The 16,247-nt window shown below is 39.9% G+C and overlaps 1 protein-coding gene across 3 annotated transcripts in view; it reads right to left on the bottom strand.

The window, feature by feature from the left end:
- RANBP17 (RAN binding protein 17) overlaps positions 1–13,610 on the bottom strand; it is a 313,424-nt gene extending 299,814 nt beyond the window's left edge. For all 3 annotated transcript variants that reach the window (XR_009563505.1, XM_030829950.2, XM_030829951.2), the window contains exons 1-2: positions 13,473–13,610; positions 3,409–3,555 (exon numbers count right to left, since the gene is read on the bottom strand). Coding sequence is in view for 2 of the 3 variants with exons in the window: in XM_030829950.2 (XP_030685810.1) it covers positions 3,409–3,555; positions 13,473–13,490 (165 nt within the window). In the remaining variant the exon portion in view is untranslated. The remainder of the gene's footprint in view (positions 1–3,408; positions 3,556–13,472) is intronic.
- Between the last annotated feature and the right edge of the window lie 2,637 nt (positions 13,611–16,247).

Raw genomic sequence — 16,247 nt, 5'->3', positions numbered from 1 at the left:
TGTGAAAAGTACATGAAATCCAAATTTCAGTGTCCATAAATAAAGTTTATTAGAACACAGCCACACGCATATAGTTTGCTTTCAGACTATGACAGCAGAGTCAAATACTTAAAACAGTATATGGCACTCACTGCCTCCTCCCCACTGCTGCTCAGTGCACTATAAACCGCAATGATGTACTTATTAACTTCACAGCACAGAGTGCCATGAGTATCACCATGACATGACACGCACCTTTTATTATTACCAGTGCATATCTGTTATGTCAAAACAAGAAAAGATAGAAAAGCACTTCAAATGTCTAACTTTTAAGGCACAGTGGAATGTGGATCATTTTGTTATTGAATCAGATAGCAAAGCAATGTGCTTTTTATGCAATTGTACTATAGCTGTCCTAAAAGAATACAACATATGTTGACCATATCATACCAAGCACTCATGTCAGTATTCCTAACTCACAGGTAATCAATAGTCAGAAAAAAGGAGAAAATTTAAGACAGAATATCTATAACAGTGAAATTTCTCCACAAAAAAATAAAGTGAGGCTGCAACCAAAGTTAGGTTATGAAATGGCTCATTTGTCAGCCAAGTAAGGAAAGCCACTTACCAAAAGAGTTAATTAAATCACCATTATTTTATTGCAGTAGCCAAAGTTACACATGCAGAGAACATAAACTTCAGACTACTAGACTTTCAGTGAGAAGAAGGCCCAGATAGTTGAAGATATTAGAGCAACATCAAAATTCAATTTCAAACCAGGCGAATGATTTGGAGGTTCTCCCTAGTTCTTGATGAGTTACCGATGTTACCAACATGCACTGCTCATACTGTTACCGACATTATCTGTTTATTCCAGAAGTCAATGCTAAGTTTGAAGTGACTAAAGAATTAATCGCTATGAAGAGTCTGCATGCAATTATTGGTCAGAATATCTTGAAAAAAGCTGAGAAAATGCTAATTCTGTACAACCTGAAGTAGTTGCTAAAATGTGCCAACAAGGGTGGTAAAAAGAAAAGACTTAAGTGGACAAATTTACAAAGCTTGTAAAAATGTAAGAGACTAAAGCCTGTGGTATTCATTTTATTATTCATCAGTAGGTACTTTGTTGTCAATATTTGAATCTATCATGTGTTAATGAATCAGTAGTGTTAACAGTGGACTTCAGGGACTTCCCTGGCAGTCCAGTACTTAAGACTTCGCCTTCCAGGGACTTCCCTGGTGGTGCAGTGGTTATGAATCCACCTGCCAATGCAGGGGACAGGGTTCAAGCCCGGGTCCGGGAAGATCCCACATGCCATGGAGCAACTAAGCCCGTGCACCACAACTATTGAACCTGTGCTCTAGAGCCCGCAATCCACAACTACCGAGCCCACGTGCCACAACTATTGAAGCCCGCGCACCTAGAGCCCACGCTCTGCAAGAAGAAGCCACCGCAATGAGAAGTCCACACACTGCAATGAAGAATAGCCCCCACTCGCCACAACTAGAGAAAGCCTGTGCACAGCAACGAAGACCCAATGCAGCCAAAACTAAATTAATTAATTAATTAATTTAAAAAAAAAAAGACTTTGCCTTCCAATGCAGGGGGTGCGGGTTTGATCCCTGGTGGGGGAGCTAAGATCCCACATGCCTTGCGGCCAAAAAACCAGAACATAAAACAGAAACAATATTGTAACAAATTCAATAAAGACTTTAAAAATGGTCCACATCAAAAAAAAAATCTAAAAACAAAACGAAACAAAAAAACAGTGGACTTTAGTTCATTTTCATGAATTCATCTTCAGTTCTGGAAATTTCTGTCAGAAATAGAAGCTGAAAATTCTGACTTGCCCTACTGCACAGTAGTTCTATAGCTTGGCAGTGGTAAAGTTTTACTGCAATTTTTTCTTGCTCAGGACTGAGACTGAAATTTTTCTGAATGAGAAGAACCAATTTTATCCACTATTGTTGAACATTAAATAGCTTTTGAAGTTAGTTTTTGCTTCAAACTTGATAATGTCTCTTAATAAATTCAACCTAAAGTTACAAAATTGTCTAAAAGGCAAACAGTGCTTAGTACTAATGTGAAACTTATAATGCAATAAAGTTACTCTAATCACAACTAACATTGATTGAATCACAAGTAATATCAAGCTGCTTTATATACTTTCCACACATCAAATATTAAAACAAGTAGCAAGATCTCTATTGCTGAGTTTATTTTCTGAGCTCAAACTATGTTCCAGCAGCACTTTTTTTCAGACCTTGTTGCAAATGCAACGGAAATTTCCATATTTCGAAATCCATTTAACTGAGCAATTGAGGAGCCTCCACCTAACCTTCAATTGGAAGTGATTAATCTAGAATGTAATGACATCCTAGAAGACAAATATCAAGAGAAGTTTTAATAAAACACTATACATGCCTTCTAAGTGATGAATATGCTTAATTAAAATCATATGCTTATCAGCTGATATCAGTATTTGGTAGTACCTATCTGTGTGAAGAGACATTTCCAAAGATGAAATTTGTAAAATCTCATTACAGGTCAGTATTAACATATGAACATTTGTAATCAATGCTAATGATAGGAAATACTAACTCTGAACCCCAGTTAAGCAAAATGTCATCCCCAAAAGAATAATTCCATTCTTTTCATCAGTAGACTTATACTACAAAAAAACTGTACTCAATTATTGTATTTCAAAATTCATAAACAAAACTTTGTGGAAATTTGTTTTCTCTCTTCTAATAGGCATATTTATAAAACATCCTTGATCTTGCCTCTTGGCCCACAAAGTTTAAAATATTTACACTCTGGCCCTTTACAGAAAAAGTTTGCTAACCTCTGCTCTATAGATCCTACAGTCTCCTACTACAGTGCTTACCATATCATTCCACAGCTCTTTATTTATAGTGATACATCTATGCCTTCCCAACTAAATTATGAGTTACTTTAATGCTTGTAAATAAAGCAGGTAGGTAGTACAGTGCCTGGTTTTACATTTAAATACTTGCTAAATGATGTTGAATGAATGGCTATGAATCTCTAGGAGAGAGGCAGGCAAGAAGTAATCAGTATTCCTCTGAATCATTCCTTCACATTTCAAAGTTAATTACAATCTGCCTCTCCCACCTAGATTTTTAATTCCAACTTTCTAAAAATGTAACTTTTGCCACTGGTAGAAGACATAAAAAGGGGCCAAGAGGAATCAAGAATGTATTTTGATTCATGCCTATTTCCACCTCCTGGGCTCTTCCCTAAGTTTTCTTTCCAGGCTTTCCAATTCTTCAACAGTGAAATAAACTACAGTAAAAAGACATGGTAATACCTATCAGTTAACCTACATTGCTAACCTACATGCATTCATCAACAGTGACATATACCTACCGATCTTTCATTGTTAATTGCTGTTATCAAATACTTACTGTTCCTTGTTCTAATAAAAGTTGACACTTGCTGAGACATTCTGGGCTGTCAATAAGTTCCAGGAGTGCTTTCTCAGCCTCTATTCTTTGTGTAAGATCAGTCCCTATGTAGAGATGAGTACATAATACTTCCAATTCAGCCAAACTCTTAAGAAGGAAAAAAAAAAAAAATTTAACATTTTACTTGAGTGAAAAAAAATAAGGTAAATATATTAATCATAGGAAACAAGGAATGCAAATACCATGTGTGTATTTGTCAAATCAATAAATGCTTATTGAGCTACAACTACTTACTAGGGGTCACAGTGGTGAACAAAAAAAAGGCAAACCTCCTACCTCTAAATTATTTAAATTGATAGTTCTGTGACGGAAAAGTAAGAGTACAGAAAGAGGAGGACTTGTCTAATCCAAGGGGTTTCAAAAGGCTGGCCTAAAGTATATAGTAACATTTATGCTAACCTGAAAGGGTAAGCCATATGAAAAAGACTAGACAGCAGTTCAGGCAAAGACACAGCATTTACCAGAGGCCAGAATAGAGCTTAATCGTTTCAAGGCATTAAAAGGTCAGTATGACGGGTAGACAGCCAGCCAGGAGGAGTTGCCAAAAGAAGCTAAAGAGATGGATAAGGGGAATTATCATGTGCAAGTTGCAGACATTATGCCAATTTACATTCTTTTTCAGATTATAAGAACGTCAATGGTTCCATCTATATAAAAGAAAAGATATAAATATACGCTGATGTGGGTCTTCAGAACTAATGGCTCATAGTGCTGCAGGTAAACTACGGCATGATTCTCAGGAACTATGACTTGACCCCATGTTACTTATAGCGGGGTAATAACTAGCTATCATCTTGTAGGCTCCTATTTTACAGACATAAAGAATAATTCATTCTGGCTATCATCAGAAAGAACACAAATAACAAATGTTGGCAAGGATGTGGAGAAAAGGGAACTCTCATACACTGTTGGTGGGAATGTAAAGTGTTGCAGCCACTGTGAAAAACAGTATGGAGGTTCCTCAAAAAACTAAAAGAACTACCATATGACCCAGCAATTCCACTCCTGGGTATATATCAAAAAAACAAAAACAAAAACACCAAAAACACTAATTCAAAAAGATACATGTGCCCCAATGTTCACAGCAGCAGTATTTACAATTGCCAAGATATGGAAGAAACCTAAGTGTCCATCAACAGATGAATGGATCAAGAAGATGTGGTATATATATATACAATGGAACATCCCTCAACCATAAAAAAGAATGAAATTTTGCCACTTGCAGTAATATGGATGGACTTGGAGGGCATTATGCTAAGTGAAATAAGTCATACAGAGAAAAACAAATACTGTATGATATCACTTATATGTGGAATCTAAAAATTACAGCACACTAGTGAATATAACAAAAAAGAAACAGACTCACAGAAACAGAGAACAAACCAGTGGTTACCTGTGAGAGGTAATATAGGGGTGGGGGAGCGGGAGGTACAAATTACTGGGTGTAAGATAGGCTACAATGATATGTTGTACAACACAGGGAATATAGTCAATATTTTATAATAACTGTAAGTGAAGGGTAATCTTTAAAAATTGTATTAAAAATATATAAGGAGGACAAACAAGCCAATTTAAAAAATAAAAATAAAAAAGAATAATTCATTCTGTTTATAAATATAACCTAATCTGAAGATATACGACACGTGGATAAAATCTGAAAGAAAAAATTCTAAATGAGTTCAGTATTCCTCTCAGCTTTAGAGAATTTTTGTTAAAGGTGTCTTACTAAAACTACTTCAGTTTGAACTTAGAGATTATTCTTTGGAGGACAAAAAAAAGCTGGCACAGATTTCAACGTCAGGTGGGCATATGAAGGTAATGGGATATTCATAAAGAAATACTATTTTTTATCCTTTCTGACCTGAATTTTTATGTGGCAGCCTTACAGCTACACTAATCTAAACATTCCGTCAAATGCATGTACCTTTGTCTAACAGGAATACATAAGAAACACTGAAATGAAACCTCCTCTAGCTCCCATTATGCTTTTCACTTCTCTCTCCTTAGTTTCTTTATGGCATTTTCCACTTCTCTATCCAGCTCAGAGCCCAACATCTCAGACTAGGGAATTTTTTGCTAGAGTGAAAATAAAAGTACAAAAGAAAGGTTTCAAAAGGATAAATTAGGATAAAGGATGGCAAAAATGAACCACATTTTAAACATTTCCTCTACCTAGATTGGCCCAAGAAGCCCTCGGAGTGCTACTACATACTGTTCATCGTATTAAAATGCATAGAAAATTTATGGTTCATGAATACATATGAATTCCCATATTTCCTCCAAGGGTAAGAAACACAAAAATGAAAAGAGCTACCTTTTTCCCTCTCATGACTCATGATCAACCTCAGAAACCTTTTCCTTCATCTAATAAATTTGAAGGGCTAAATTTTAGAGCTGATAATACCCAGAATAATTTAAAGATAAACTGATCCTGCTGTCACGCATTCATCTAGGTCTACGAGTCTCTGAAGAAGTAGACTTTTTGAGTATAAAAAAGAACGAAGCCAGAAATACTGAGAAAACCTAACTGCTGAAAAACAAAAGGTCGGCTGGGAGGATTAAATGAGTTAGGGCCACACAACTTCTGGCACACATTACACACTACAAACGTTAGCTGTTTATTATTAGTATCACCTAATAAGAATATTGTAATAGGTGGAATTGTGTCCTCCTAAAAGATATATCCAAGTCCTAACCACCAGTCCCTTCGAATTATTTTGAAATAGGGTCTTTGCAAATCCTGATCTAGGGATGAGATCATCCTGGATTTAGGGCGGGCCCTAAATCCAATGATTCACAAGAGAGAGGGACATTTGAGATGCAGAAACAAGAGAAAAAGTCATAAAAAGGAGGCAAAGATTGGGGTGATGCATCTACAAGCCAATGGACCATGGGCTGCAAGCAGCTATCAGAAACTAGGGACAAAGCACAGAACAGTTTCTCCCTCAAGCCCTCTAAGAAGAGACCAACCCTGTCAGCACATAAATTTCAGACTCTGGCCTCTGTAAGTATAAAAGAATAAATTTTCTGGGACCTCCCTGGTGGTCCAGTAGTAAAGAATCCGCCTTCCAATGGAGGGGACGCGGGTTTGATCCCTGGTCGGGGAACTAAGATCCCACAGGCTGCGGGTCAACTAAGCCCAAGAACCACAACTACAGAGCCCACGCACCCTGGAGCCTGCGCACCACAACTAGAGAGAGAAAACCTGCACGCCACAACTAGAGAGAAGCCTGCACGCTGCAATGAGATCCCACATGCTGCGACTAAGGCCCGACGCAGCCCCCAAAAATAAAGAAAATAAATAATAAATAAAATAAAATAAAAATATAAAGCTAAAATAGCTTCTAAAAAAAAAAAGAATAAATTTTCGTTGTTTTAACCCACCTAGTTTGTGGTAATTTGTCACAACAGCCCCAAGAAACTAACACAAACATTAATATTAATCAATTCAGTGGCACCTGAGTAAATCTATTTGGAAATATTCTGAAAAAGTTCTGGAATTTTGTCTTTTTTGCTATACTGATTTAGTGAACTCCAACAGAGAACAAGTCTGAAGTGTATTTAAAAAGTATTTGTTTACAACAATGTCCCAAATGCCTTTCAAATTATTAACCACCGAAAGGCAGTGAAAGATAAAAAGGTAAAGGTTTGAACTTTCTCTTAAGAAAGACTGAAACAAAGTGGAAAAAATTAAGTTATTCTTTCACTGTAATGATAACAATTAAATAAATGCCTGGCATACTACTGATAAATCTTTTTAGAGAAAAGGATACATACACAAAGATCCTTACCCTGTGGAAAAGCATTATCTAAACATTTCAAGTAGTTAAATTTGTGATGACTGCTGAGTGACCAAGCAATCTTCTGATTAGCATTTGATTTTCCAGAAAATCTGTCTATAAAGAGAGACTATTTTTCATAGTGAACTGATAAACTGCATCTTAGTTTTATACACTGATGTCTGAGAATATGGTTAACATAAGAATGCCTCAGAGAAACGGATCCCTTCTCAACTTGTTGACAAACCGGGTTTGAGTTATTAAAGCTTCTACATGGCTTCATATCACCATAAGAAGCCCATATAAATAAATAACAGGTAACACAAGTAGAATTGGATATCCCCTAACTCCCATCGATAAACTATCAAACATAAACAGACAGCATCCAACTTCCATAGCCTAGGAGGCAATGACATAATCCTGCCTACAGTCTAAATATCTTCCAAGTTATTCTGGACTCATTTCTGCACTTTGCACTTGACATACAATTAACCAGTAAATGATGTGACTTCTTTCTATACAGTAACTCCCATCATGTATCCATCGACAGGTAAATGCCTAGTAAAAGAAGCAAGACAAAAACAGTATATATTGTATGGTTCTATAGTGAAAGAAAGCAGATCAGCGGTTTCAGGCTGGGGAGGGAGGAGAGAGTGGGAGAACAGGATAGGGAAGCAGCAAGGGGGGATTACAAAGGAGCATAAGGAAACTTTGGGGGGGGTGATAGATATGGTCATTATCTTGATTTCCGAGATGGTTTCACAGTTAATATACTTACGTCAAAATTCATCCAAAAGGACATTTTAAGAATGTGCAGTTTATTATTTGTCAATTATACCTGAAGAAAGCTGGAAAAAAATGAAGGTTTTTTGTCCTAGAAAAATGTCCCCTAATAATAAAACAATAAATCGATGAACCACAAAAAAATCCCTGCTCAATTAAATTTAAACTCCTTTCAATTACTCTTCCCTGTATCTTTCCTGCCTTCTGGAATTAAGCTTCTTGACTACCATTAATACAAAGTGCCTTTATCTTAAAGCTGCTCATTTTCCATAAACTCTTTGTTTTTTCCTCCCTTTACTACCTTTTCCCAAGCATACCTGGGGGCTTATTTCTGGGCCTCTTAGAACTCCTTCTTCTACAATGAATTGGATCATATTTGTTTTAGTGCTTTAAAGGTTTACAAAAGTATTTCCATCTTCTATTTTTTAAACCAGTTCTAAAAAGTAGACTCCTGTAAAGCACATATTTTTAGCACACCCATTTTACACACAAAAAAAAGAACTGAGGCTGAGAGATCAAATACATACATATACACACATATATATCTACACACACACACACACACACACACACACACACACGTTGCTCAAGATAAGAGTAAATGGTCAATTCTGAGCCACATACAAATCTGTGGGCCCCAAGCACATGTTGTCTCCTCAGCACCTTGCCATCTTACCACCCTTGACTTTAGTCATCATGTACCTGCAGGTGATGTCCTAGTCCACACTTTCAACTGTCTATTCACCACCTTTATATTTATCTACAAACTTCTTCTTGGAAATCAAGAAAGATGTTGAAAACAGCCCCAAAATGTCGGGAACTGAATTGAACATATTTCCCACAGATTTTCACATCAACTGTCCCTTTGTTTTCAGTGGTTTCGGAGGTGTAGACCAGAATCTAGACTTACAATCTTGATGTTATCTTTTACTCTTCCTTCTCCCTAGTCCCTCCTATATAGTTAAGAGTTTGGCCTTGCCCAAAGAAAAAGTCTGGTCTTTGCCCTCAGATTCTGGGAGGTAATCTACGTCTAAGATAGGAATGTTTTTGTTGTTCAGGGCGGGGGCGGTGTGTGTGTGTGTGTGTGTGTGTGTGTGTGTGTGTGTGTGTGTGTGTGTGTGTGTGTGTGTGTGTGTGTGTGTGTGTGTGTGTGTGTGTGTGTGTGTGTGTGTGTGTGTGTGTGTGTGTGTGTGTAGCAGACCACACCCCATAGTCGTACATTGGTGCCTGGCCATCCCAAAGACCAACCCTGTGTTTTAGGGTGGGGACTTTAGATCGCTCAGTATCATCTGACCTAAACACTGAGCTCAATCATGTGGCAACCAACCAGTCAATCAATGACTACATAAAGAAGCTCCAATAAAAACTCCAGAACTCAAAGCTCAGGTGCGCTTCCCTGGCTTGCAATACTTGGTGCTTACTGCCACCCATATATGCTGGGAGAGTAACATGTCCTGAGGACAACAAAAGCTTTATTTGAGAACCTTCCCAGATTATGCCTTATGTATCTCTTGTTTAATCAATTTTAATCTGCATACTTTCCTGATAATAAACTGAGTATGATAGCTTTCAGTGAATTCTGTGAGTTCTTCTGTTAAACTATCAAACCTGAGAGTGGTACTGGGAAACCCCCAAATATGCAGGTGGTGTCAGAAGTGAGAACAGTCTTGCAAACTGTGCCCTCAAACCTCGCAGTTTGGCTAATTCCAGGTACCTACCTAATTTATCACAAAATCCTACCAATTCTTTTAAAATAAAGACTCAGACTCAACACCTCTACATGATATTCATAGACAGTAGATCAATAGAAGAGTATTTTCCAACTGTGGCCTACAGTACCCAGGATTTCTTTAGGGGCTTCTTTGGGAATCAGAGTGGGAGCTTTGGAATCTGTCCAATTACTTATTAAGTGACCTCAAGCAAATTATTTAAATTTTCTAAACCTCACTTTTGAAACTGCAGGTAGTAATATCCACCATCTAAAATAATTGTGAAGATTCCATCTAAAGTAATTGTGAAGATTAAGACAGAAAAGATGAGAGAAAGCTTAATCCACCTCCTGGCACACAGCAGATCTACACAAATTGTAAATAATCTCTTCAGTTAATTATAAAACACCACATTGGTCTTTTGTCTATAGTTTCTCCCATTCAACTCCATACAGGATGATCTTTTCCAAACCCCTTTCTCATCATGTTACCATCGTATTCAACTATAATAGTTCACAATCACATCTAGATCATATCAGGTATGCCTGATCATATCAGAATGCCTGGCTGGCTATTAAGCATGACTATAGTCCCAGGTTCTGGAATAATCCTGAAAGCTAAAAAGATCGACCAACTGCATCTCCTACATTTTTCCTAATGTTATCCCTTGATTCTCATCAAGGTCCTTCTGTTAAATCTTAAGTGCCTACCTCCTACTTGGTCCCAGAAATATCTTTCCTCACTCTGTCCCCTACCCTCTAATCTGGACTGTCTCCTCTCAGATAATCCAGATCCATTTCTTCCTTTGGGACAGAGTACCCTAACCCACAGCTTCCTAACCAGAATGCATGTGCCTTGAATGGTTATAGTATGTCAGGGACATTGATCCCCTTGTCCTCCAGTCAGGCTTTTGCTTATGAGCAGTTTATGTCAATGAACCACACAATTACCATTTTTTATGTATGCTATGATGTGAAAAAGACTGTGAAGCAGTGACCTAACTTCCCCTTACATAAATTCACTTATTTACTTATCAAAATGGCATAATTTTTCACTAACTTCCCTGCTGGGTAGATGACAGTAAGATATTTGTAGGAAAGAATGTGGAAACATGAGTTATTAAGACTACTCTAATTCTGTAGCCTTGGGCAAGTCACAATTGTTCTAAGACTCAGTGTCTTCAGGGATAAAATGTATACATGCACGTAAGTAGGGGGATTGGCTCCAGGACACCCTGCAGATACCAAAACCCAAAGATGTTCATGTACCTTATATAAAATGGCATAGTATTTGCCTATAACCTCTATACATCTTCTCAAATACTTTAAATCACCTCTAGATTACTTATAATACCTAATACAATGTAAATGCTATGTAAATAATTGTAAATTCAATGTAAATGCTATGCAAATAGTTGTCACGTGTGCAGCAAATGGAAGTTTTTTGGAGCTTTCTGGAATTTTGAGAGTATTTTCAATCTACAGTTGGTTGAATGCACAGATGCAAAACTCAGGGATACAGCAAGCCGACTGTATATGCACACCTCTCAAGCTAGTTGTGGGGCTGAACATCTACAACAAGCATGTGAAAATTCAAAATGCTAGGTACCAGTTATCATTAGTAATAAAGGCTCCTTGAGTTAACTGGGTAACAATATGATCCATATGCTGAAAACAATTCAAACTGAGAAGGTTCAGAGCTTAATTCTGGCCCCCCAAATCATCAGGTCTTTTATTTGTTCAACTCCACTTTTAAGCTTCCCAGAACTGCTGTGAAATACATTCCTAGGGTACCAATTTGGGTAATTTTGGCATTAGCAGCTAATTTTTCCACCACTACCTAAGTATGAAGAAATCTTCCAGACTGGGTAATTTACTATTATGCTTCATCTTTCCAAGTCTGAAACTGTTCCAAACTTCCACCATAGTTTTTTTTTTGTGGCTGCGCTGGGTCTTTGATGCGGTGCGTGGGCTTAGTTGCATGTGGGATCTTCGTTCTCTAACCAGGGATCAAACCCACATCCCCTACATTGGTAGGCAGATTCTTAACCACTGGACCACCAGGGAAGTCCCCAAAACTTCCACCACAGTTTTTAATTGCCCTCAAGATTTACACCTGAATTATGAACATCTGTTTACCTATTTACAATCCCAAAGTCCTCCCTGTGAAATTCCTCCTGTGAAGATTTCCAAAGGGCATATTTACTAAAGTGGTAATAAATAACATTATTTTGACCTGGAGACGCTTAGAAATGGCAAGGAGTCAAAAGGTAATGTGTCAGGCTTACTACCTCCTGAGCTGTCAATTACCTGATAGGAGAGTGGCTGATTGAAAAGAAAAGACCCTTTGGAAGAATCAATAATTAAGTAATGAGGCACTGTAGTCACAGGGGATCCAAAGAAATCGACAAAGGGTTGGGACACTTAGATATACTGTCAGCATATTATGAGACTGCCTACCTCTCCAAGGTCATCTCCTGCCTCCACAGGCTTCCCTGCTCCCTTCCCTTTTATATGAACCTTAAGCTCCAGCCAAACCGAACTTCCTACAGTGTGCCATGTTCTTCCACAATTCTTTGACTTGGCTCACACTATCCTTTTGCCTCTATACCCTTCGCTTCCTCTTCGTCTGGCCAACTCCTACAATTCTTTCAGTATCCACTAGACTGTAAGTTTCCTGAGTGTACAAATCATAAAGTTTTGCTAGAGCTATATCTTAAGGGCCTAGCAAAGTAGGAACTACAATACATTAGTAGATGAACAGAAGCTCAAAAAAGCTTGCCTGAGAAGCACAGCAGCTCTGCCTCACTCCTTCCCAACACACACACACACACACACACACACACACACGGTTGACTGCCCCTTTTCAATGTCCCATGATATCCCGTGATTAATTCTATCATACCATTTTTCACATATACTATATAATTATCCGTGAATTCCATGAGGGCAAGTATGGTAAGATGATGTAATCCTTTATCCCAGAACTTTGCACCGTGCTTGAGACACGTGGGGGGGCGGGGGAAGGCTCTATAAATGTTTGTTGTATGAATAACTGCATGCATATGCTAGAGTGCCCGAGAATACGTGAGCCTTCCTCCAGCCCGCGTCCCATCCAGACCATCTCTGCGCTCCTAGCGCGCGTCCTGCCCCCGTTTCCTCCTCCAATGAAGCTGCTGCAGAGCCCTCCTTCGCAACTCCCCATATACACAGCCCCTGCCCGCTCTGGCCAATTAAAGTCCAACTGCTGCGCCCTCCATCGGCGGACCCAGGCCCCCTTCTCGAGCTCCGTACGAACTGTGTGGAGGCAGACGATGGAACCGCGGCCCACGACGCGGCGGGAAGGCTGGTCCGGCCGGGCTCCCACCTGCTAGGGCGCCGCCGAAGCCTCCGTGCGCGCCGTGCGGCAGCACCGGGGAGAGCGGGCTCCCACGCGGCCGGTCCTCAGCATCCGTACCTCCCCCGAGGTGCGAGCTCCAGGCTGGCCCCTGCCCCTCCACCGTCAACCCCAAGCTCTGGCCGCCCCTTCTTCGGGCCCGGGCCCGGGGTGTGCAGCCCAAGCCAGTGCGTGGGTCCCTGGCCGGGGACGGGGGCTGGGGCTCCGAGGCACCGGCCCGCGACCCCGCGGCCTCCGCCACCGGCCTCGGCCCTCAGTCTCCAGACCCCAGCGTCCCGCCGGGTTCCCGGGGCGGCTGACCGGCGGAGCGAGAACCCGCGGCGCAAAGCGCACTGACCTGAAAGTGCAGCGCCATCTTCCCGGGGGGCGGCGCCAGTCGGCGCCCCGAGCGCCCGAGGGGAGGGAGCGTAGGCGGGCGCCGCAGAAGCCCCAGCAGCCCGCTGGGTCCCTGCGCCACTCGCTACCTCGCTTGTCGCCTCGGCCGAGCTGCCTTCGCGTTCGAAGCTCCGGACTGGGCGGGGCTGACGGGGAAGGACGGGGTGACGGAGGCGGCGCGCTCGGGGCCAGCCGAGAGGGGCGGGGCCGGGGGCCAGGAATCTCAACCGCCACCACCCCCATCACCCCTCCCCGTTCTCATGCTTCAACTTCCTCAGGTGAGTCGTGACTTCAGACCTCCGGCCCTTGAGGCAACCACCACCACCCAACTGTCAGCCATGACCCCTGACCTTACATCTCCCACAGACTCTCTTGACCTCTAACCCCTAGAGCATAGTTATTGCCCACGCCTTCTAACTCCCCCATCTCCACATCTTTTCTTGTCCCCTAACACCCACTTGCCAATGACAGATCAGCCATAACCTTTGACTCCTACATGCCAGCTGCTGTCCTTGATCCCTGACTCCCAGAACCCAGCTTTCATTTTTTTAAAAAACTTTATTTTGGTTAAAATTAAACTGACAGTATCTTCTACATATTGCTAAGTTATAAAATTCTAGTTCACTTCTTGTCTAGATCTCATTTAACATGAATTTATATTTTACACTGAATGATTCCATTGGAATGAGAATTTATTTGAGGAGAAGTAGGCCAAAGTCACTCCTTTCTGAAAGGAGGTCCTCTTGAAGTTTGACACTTCCAGTTGGGGTCATTGTACTTTAGTGTGAAAAATTCCTTTAATACCTCTTATAGTTCATGTTTACTAGTGGCAGATTCTCTCAGCTTTTGTTAACATGAAAACGTCTTTATTTCACTTACATTTTTAAAGGATAGTTTTGTTGGGTATAGAATTCTATTTTGGCTTTTTAATTTTTTTTGAGCATTTAAAAAGTGTCTTTCTCTTGATTTCTGGTTACCATTGTTTCTGTTCAGAAATTAGCCATCAGTCTGATTGCTGCTCCTCTGAAGGTAATATGTCTCCTTCTCCCACCCCTGGCTGCTTTGAAATTTTTCTCTTTCTTTTGGTCTTTAGCAGTTTGAGTGTGATATAACTCTGTGTGTGTGTGTGCTCCTGCTTGGGGTTCATAAAGCTTCTTAAATATGAGATCTGATGGGGTTTTTTAATCAATGTCTGAAAATTCCCAGTCAGTATTTCTTTAAATACTGTTTCTGTCCCTTTCTGTCTCTCTTCTCCTTCTGAAACCCCAAGTACATGTGTGTTAAACCTTTTAGAGTTTTCCATATGTCTCTTATACTCTTTTCTGTATATTTTGTCTTTTTTCCTTGTCATGCTTTAATCCACGTATTTTTTACTGACCTTTCACCCAAGTCAGTAGAAACTCTATTCTGCTGTGTCTGAGCTGGTATACAACCCCTCTGTTGAATTCTTAATATTAGTTATAATATTTTCAGTTCCAGAATTTTCATTTGACTCCTCCCTTTCCATTCTTTGAATAGATTCCAAGGCTCTGGTGAAATTCTTTATCATTCCTCTATTTTCTTGAACATTTTAATTATATTATGTAAAGCCTGTGACACATAACTCCGATATCTGAATCAGCTGTGGGTCCTCCTGGCTTTTAGTATTTGGTCCTATTTTTTTCAAGTGTGCCTCAATAATTTCTTATTGAATGTCAGACAGTGTGGAAGAAAAACTGTAGAGGTTCTGGACGATATCAGCTTTCTCCAAAGAAGGTTTTTAAAAAAATTTTATTGTAGTAGGCAGATAGAATACCAGAGGATCACTCCAATCCTATAAGACTTGGCTTTAGGCTTTTAAATTCAGGTTTATTTCCATTTTACCCTTATTCCTAGATCATGGTCCTCAATAGATCTTACAACTAAAAGCCTGGGATGTTTACTAAGACACCTTCACCCTGTTGGCTTGAACTCTTAACCCCTGTCCCCATCACTGTGCAGCTGCTAAAATCTGTTTGACTTTTTAGATGCTGCTCTTCTGCTGAGTTTCTTAAAGTCTCTCCCTACAGGTATACATCTTAAGAATTGACTGATGATTTGAGGGAAATCTGTACACAGATTTTGGGGCTCACATCTCTGCGGTTTGCTCCTCTCTAGAATTTTGTCCCTAGAATCTCAGCTGCTTTTGTTCCCAGACTCCCTTGTCTGCTCCTGGCCTATTGAGATCGCTGCTATCTATTTAGCTCTGTTACTCCTTGTGCCAACTGGAAAATGCTTTTGGGGTGGGAGGGGAAGGGAAGGGAAAAGCTGAAGTAAATGTGGATCTTGCCCTTAGTGCTTTCATGCTCTCACATGCTCTCAAGGATTGAAGCCAATTAAGTCCTGCCTTTGTTGGTTGTTCTCTAGTACCTTCAAGCAGTTGTTAAATATATATATATATATATATATATATATAGTGTGATATGGTTGTTAATATGTTAAATTATTGTTAAATACATATTTATTTCTTTATAGTTGGTATATATGTAATATAGTTGTTAAATATGTATGTATATTTATTTGTCCCATTTTTATAATTGTTTTCAGTGGGAGGTCTAATCCAGCATAAGCTAATTCATTATGGCCGGGCTATTTGCATCTTCCATTCTTCACCCTTGATTTTCATAGCTCATCCACAGCCCATGAATCCTCATCCCCACAGCTCAACTCCTAAACTTTAAAATCTTTGATACCTTCATCCTGCCATTTTGTGCTCCTA

The sequence above is a fragment of the Globicephala melas genome, chromosome 3 (assembly GCF_963455315.2).
Source record: "Globicephala melas chromosome 3, mGloMel1.2, whole genome shotgun sequence".
Taxonomy (NCBI): domain Eukaryota; kingdom Metazoa; phylum Chordata; class Mammalia; order Artiodactyla; family Delphinidae; genus Globicephala; species Globicephala melas.
This window is presented reverse-complemented; position numbering and strand designations above follow the sequence as displayed.